The 6,384-nt window shown below is 43.5% G+C and overlaps 1 protein-coding gene across 3 annotated transcripts in view; it reads left to right on the top strand.

Moving 5' to 3' along the window:
* Positions 1 to 3,543: 3,543 nt before the first annotated feature.
* GRAMD1C (GRAM domain containing 1C) overlaps positions 3,544 to 6,384 on the top strand; it is a 92,191-nt gene continuing 89,350 nt past the window's right edge. The window contains exon 1 of one of the 3 annotated variants that reach the window (XM_032348301.1): positions 3,544 to 3,709. In XM_032348301.1, coding sequence (XP_032204192.1) covers positions 3,683 to 3,709 — 27 coding nt within the window. In that variant the 5' untranslated portion in view covers positions 3,544 to 3,682. The remainder of the gene's footprint in view (positions 3,710 to 6,384) is intronic. The other 2 variants (XM_032348293.1, XM_032348311.1) reach the window with 2 other exon arrangements.

The raw sequence follows: 6,384 nt of genomic DNA, 5'->3' as shown, positions 1-6,384 counted from the left end.
CAGCTGGTTTTTATTTTGTTTCTGGTTTTGTTTTAGAGAGGTGGAAAGGCAGGGGGAAGAGCAGAGGGAGAGAAGAAAGCAATTCTCAAGCAGGCTCCATGCCTAGAGCAGAGCCCAACAAGGGACTTGATCTCACAACCCTGAGATCATGACCCAAGCCAAAATCAAGAGTCAGACGCTTAACTGCTTAACCACCTGAGGCACCCAGGCACTGCTGTCTTTTCTATGGTTGGGTATCTTAATAAATCATACACAGAAGGTGGGAAGACCAAAGTGCCGTAAAAACTGTGGCTGGCAGAGAGGCAGCAGTGACTCCCATCTACAGCATAGGGAATGTTTGGTCCTTTGGGTCCTTTTTGAACCATGTCCACATTTTTGTCTCTGTTGACGTGACTATGGACTGGACTTGTTTTGGTCTTGTTCTATCATGGTCGCAGAGTGGCTCTTTTAAAACGTTGGTGTTGTGTGTGATTTTTTTATGGACAGCAGACCGCTGTGGTCTGCTGGGAGGACCCTGCCATCTCCTGGCTGTCATGGACTACTGGTAAGCAATCCCAAAAGAACTTGCACAGACTCAACTCGTCACATCTATTCACTTGTCTGCACTTGTGCCCTTATATTCTTTTGTGATAAGAAGGAAGAAGGATGAAGGACAAAGGACGACCAGTCCCACATTCCTATTCTAGGCCAACCCATCCATTAGCATACTAGATCCTATCTCTTAACCCAATACTAGATCCTATCTCTTAACCCATTCAAGGTCTTCACTCCAGCAGCTCTTCCTATCTCTCCAGCATCAGAAATTTTTCCTCTCTGTTGGATTATTCCCATGAGTATTCAAATACGCTGCTATTGTTCCCATCTTAGGAAAAAAACATATAAAAATTTGAAAACAAAGCAAGAAACAAATCCTCCTTTGACCCTAAGTCTACCCTCTGCTACCACCTGATTTCACTGCCTCATTTAGAGCAAGACTCTTCCAAGTAGTTGTTTATACTGCCTTCTACTCCCTTCCCTTTTCTCTAGAGTCTACTTTCAACTTTTTGTTCTTGTTAAGGTCACTAATGATCTCCAGACTGCTAAATACAGAGCGATGCAGAACTATTCTCAGTTCTCATCCTACTTGACCTGTTAGCAATATCTGACATCTCTGATTTTTTTCATCCTCTTTGAAATATTTTATTTGGCATCAGGGTGAGGTCTTTTACCTCACTGGCTATTCCTTCTCAGAGTCTTTGGTGTTTCCTCTTTATCTCCTCAGCTTCTAAATCTCTATTTAAAAACAATGTCATCCTTGGTTGCCTGGGTGGCTCAGCTGAATAAGTATCTGCCCTTCAGCTCAGGTCATGATCCCAGGGTTGTGGGATCAAGCCTCATGGCAGGCTCTAAGCGTAGCAGGGAGCCTGCTTCTCCCTCTCCGTGCCACTCCCCCTGTTTATGATCTCTCTGTCAAATAAATAATAAAATCTTAAAAAATAAAAACTATGTCATCCTTTTAAAATTGGGTCTAAAACCTAGATTCACTGAGCCCAACCTCAGGATCTTTATTAGATTATTTTCATTTTTTCCCCCTTTACAAGTACTTTAAACCATTTAGTGGGATGGCACTGTGAGGGGTTTTAAAGTCTGAGCAGGGTAAGACAGGTGTACACACTGAATGCAGTGACCATGATGCTAGGGCAAGGTGTGTTAGGGTGGGATGGAGGAAGAGGGAGTCTGTGCAGGGGGCATTTAATATTGCACATTGAAGGAGAAATGGCAACAATTGGTAACATGTGATTCAGGGCTAGATTATTGCAAAGGATATTATTGGGACAATTGGTGGAATTTTAATGTGGTGTAAGAATTAGAAGGTAGTAATATAATGTTAATTTCCTAATTTTGTTGGTCATATTATGATTGCTGGAGAGAAATACTCACCTAAGTGTTCAGAGTTAATAGGGCACATTGTTGACAGTTTACTTTTAAATCGCTCAGAGAAAAGGTTATTGTAACATATTTACAACTTTTCTGTAAGTTTGAAATTCTTTCAAAATTTAAAGAAGTTTAAATAGTTTTAAAATACTTTATATAATAATCATATTCATCTTGTACCATTAAAAAATATTGGCAATATTAAATTCTTTCAATCCAAAGTAGAGTTCTTGGCATGACTTCAATTCGAAAAGTAGGCATTTTTGATTCAGTCTATTCTTGCACACAAGGAAGGAAAACACAATTTGTGCTAAGTTTTGCAGGAAAAAGACAAGAGTATATCCCTTCTTGATTATCTTATTAAGTAATTAATCTTTAACATGTAATACATTAAAAAATATAGGCAGTATCTGACTTTTTGTGCAAGTGGATTTGACTCTCCCTCTTCAACTTTACATTATGATTATTTTCAAACAGATTATTTTCAAATAGAAAAAGAATAACCGAATGGTGGTATACTCGCTACATAAATTAAATAATTGTTAACAGTTTGCTATTTTGCTCTCTCTTTCTCCTTATCTATTGTCTTAGTTTATATAGGTAGTTAGAACAACAACAACAAAAATACCATAGGTTAGGTGGCTTAAACAACAACATTTCTCACAATTCTGGAGTCTAGGAAATCCAGGCTTGAGACACCTGCAGATTCTGTGTCTGGTGAGAACCCATATCCTGTTCATAGACTGCAGTATTCTTACAGTGTCCACACATAGTGGAAGGGAGTTATGGGTCAACGTATGAATTTGGGGAGGACACATTCAGCCTATGGCATCTCTATTTGTCGAAGTATTTGAAATCAAGTTGCAGGCAACATGACACGTCATTCCTAAATACCTGAGCACGAAAGTTCTGGTAATAAAGACATTCTCCAAGGGGTGTCTGGGTGGCTCAGTGGGTTAAGTCTCTGCCTTTGGCTCAGGTCATGATCTCAGTGTCCTGGGGTCAAGCCCCACATCTGGCTCTCTGCTCTGCAGGGAGCCTGCTTCCTCCTCTCTCTCTGCCTGCCTCTCTGCCTACTTATGATCTCTTGTCTGTCAAATAATAAACTCTTAAAAAAAAGACATTCTCCAACATAACCATAAAGTATTAATAATTCATAAATGAATATCAGTAACTTTATCCACAAATTGTTACTTCTTCTATAACACTAACTTCCATATACATATTTCATATTCAGTCTTCCTCAATTGCTTTAGAATGTCTTTTATAGCTGTTTTTTGGGAGGGAGGGATCCAGGATCTGCAACACTCAAGAGCTTTTAATCAATAACTTCAAACCCTTATTTGAAGGAACAAGACTGCCTGCGATTCACTTCTTTGCACATTGGAGCAGAGTATGTATTGTGAGAAAGAGAAGGTGAGGGGGTCCTTATGAGCAGTGACTTGTGCACAGGAATTTGAGGTTGGGAGGTCGGTAAGGACGGGGGCTCATCTTGATCCCTAGTAAAGACTGGACTCCAGGCTAACAAATTAACATCACATCCTTACCAGTTAGCCCAGGGCAACTGCCGCCAGAGGGCGCAAGGCACCGCCGCCAGGACCTCAGGTGCCACTCGGACGTCTGGAGGCCGGGACGCGTGGGGCCCAGAGTCCCGAGCGCGCGCCGGGGAGGGGGTGTTGGGAGGAGGTGGGCTCGGGGCGCGCGCGGGAAAGCCCCCTCCCCGCGCGGGGCGCGCGTGCGCGGTTCCGCTGCGGCGGAGGGAGCCGCGATGGAGGGCGCTTTGACTGTCCGCCAGGTAAGCGGCGCCTCGCTTGGGGCGGCTTCCCTAGCGGTGGCTGGACCGGCAGTCTTCTCCACCGTAGTGGTTTGAGCCCCCTCAGATTATGATCATTAATTCCTCCCTTCCCCGGCCTTGGTGCTCTTTGAAGTCACTTGGAAAGTTGTAACCGAGGAAACGGTTTCCTGTGCTTCCTGTGAGCCTTCCCCTCTGGGCGGCGGTGGAACGTCGGCCTCTCTGGGGGCGCCTCTGGGGGCGCGGAGAACTGGAATTTGGTCCCGAAAAGTCCTAGCCCAGATGTCTCAGCCTCAGGCCCCACGGACTCAGGCTCCAGGGTCGCGATTCTGACCCGACGTCCCGTCGGTCCAGTCCCAGTCGCTTACCGAATCAGCTCTGGAATAAAGGGCCCAGAATGGAGTTTAAATCACTGTGCTGCCAACCATGCTTTGGGTTTCAACTGGTTTTATTTGTTTACTGCCTTAGTGGACAAACAAAAGAACTTGCTGATTAAGATTCGGGGTGAAACCCTACTTTTGGTGCAGGAGCACCTGCATTGCTGAACACGATGCTCGTTACTTTTACATTGGTTGTGTGTATTTTACTTTTGGAGAATTGCAATCAGTGCGATACCTTTTATCCGAGAGGCATTTTGCAGTTTACTAAATTGTAGAGGCATTCAAATAATTTTGTTGAATGAGCCCATGAAGGTACTATTTCAATGGATTCTCACGTTACTATGAAATAGGCAAGGTAGATATTAACGAACCCAATTATTTGTTCATCCCTATGTCTGGTACTGGGTGTTGAGAGAAGATGATGAGCAACAGAGACATGATCCTTGCTCTCAATGAGTTTATAGTCCAGACCAGAGAGCGTTATTGCCCCAACTGTAGAGTGGAGAAAACATTTAGAGAGACTGCCAAGATCATAAAATCAATAAGTTGAAGAGGAAAGATTCTGTTGCAGGCACTCTATAAAGCCGGAATGAACCTCCTCCTCCTCACCAAGAATTTGATTTGGTATAAAATGATGCCACATACACCCCCCCCCCACACACACATACCGTGAGTGTATGAAAAGGGTTATTACTTATGTGTAATTTCTTATTAAATACTTACATAATGAAAAGGGAAGAGCGGGACAGGCTTCTCAAGCAGATCCTAAATGACTTAAAAGGGCAAGAAAAGGAAGCTAGATCCGGGTTCGTATTGAGGTTAAAGTTGGCATCTGGGTGAGCCTTCCTGTGTGTGGACTGGGGCTTGCTTGGTTTGACGCTCTCACCCACACCAAAGCTAAGATTGACAACACTTTCTTACCAGATTCCCCATTTGAGGGACAGAAGAAAAAAGGAGGAGCTTAATGGGTGTCCATAGGCAAACATAAAAAAATTGAATGAGACTCCTTACTGTAATTCACCCCACATGTTCAGTTCATGACTGAAATGTACTATTTTTCATTTAGTTTTTGACCTTTTGTAAGTGAGCCATCATGGCTGTCTGTGAGGCCTGCCGCCTGTACCCCGTAGGAAGATGAAAGTTCTATTGAATGCCTTGTTCAAGAGCCTGATGCTGTATTCTGAGAAATAAAATGAGGGCTTTAGTCACTGTTAATAAGGAACTCTAACAAGGATAGGAGTGTTTTTGATGAGGCCTTTAATTATGGTTTTTGCATATGTAGAACCATGTGTGATCTTGATTTGTATTTTGAATATCTGTGAAACAGATTTCCGGAGTTCTTTACCCCAAAGGGTGCAGCTCTTAGGCAGTGCCCCAGGAGTCTGTAAAAAGGTGCACATGGAGCCAATTGTTGGCCTAGGCGTCCTGTTAAGATGACTGTGGGAAGTTCAGCCAGTTGTGCTGACCCTTGGGTGCTTACCTTTATCAGGGACATCTTGGTTAAGGGATGAAACCAGTACATATCCAGTGAGCTCCATTGTGTGTAATGGTAGTACTACTGTTCCTTGAACAGAAAAATTTGTCCATTGAGCTTCAAATGGAAGTTTGAGGCGTACAAACTCTGATTGCACTTCACTCAGGTGAACCCAAGTTACTCCTCAGGGTTTCAAGAGATTCAGAAGAGTGGTGACCTCCTCTAGTACCATGACATCTAACAAAAGAATGAGGACAGGGGAGAGCATGTCCTTTTGCAGGTGGGATATGTCATGTGGCCCCGATTTGGTTTTATCCTGTAGCAAGGAGGGCTTGGTGGTTGTGCTGAGCTGCAAGGTGTTGCTTTTAGAACCCAAGACATGCACAGCTGGGTTTGGAGGATTACAGGCACTGGGCTCATAGATCCTCTATTTCCAGGGAAGTCCATCATGCTGTCAGTAACTGCTGCTCTAATGGCATATAGTGTGGAGCTAGGGAGATAGTTTCTTGCATCAGAACCTGTGGACAGCTTACAGACACTGTGGGTGGTGCAGGCTCCAGTTGCTGAAGTCTCTATGGTAAAGGATTCTTTGTGTGTGTGTGTGTGTGTGTGTGTGTGTGTGTGTGTGTGTGCTGTTGGCGGGGAATAGCACTAACGGAAGTGTCTATGATAATTTTGACAAATTTTAGCATCATTTTTGGGAGGGGTCCTCATTCAGCATGACTCATTTGCAAGTAACAGTGTAGATAGGCTTAAGTAAAATTTGTAATGAGGAATATTTTTCTCCAGACCCCCAAACTGCCTGATAAATATTGAGCTTGTTT

Source organism: Mustela erminea, chromosome 1 (assembly GCF_009829155.1).
Source record: "Mustela erminea isolate mMusErm1 chromosome 1, mMusErm1.Pri, whole genome shotgun sequence".
Classification (NCBI taxonomy): domain Eukaryota; kingdom Metazoa; phylum Chordata; class Mammalia; order Carnivora; family Mustelidae; genus Mustela; species Mustela erminea.
Note: the sequence above shows the minus strand (reverse complement) of the source record. Positions and strands in the feature narration are given on the sequence as shown.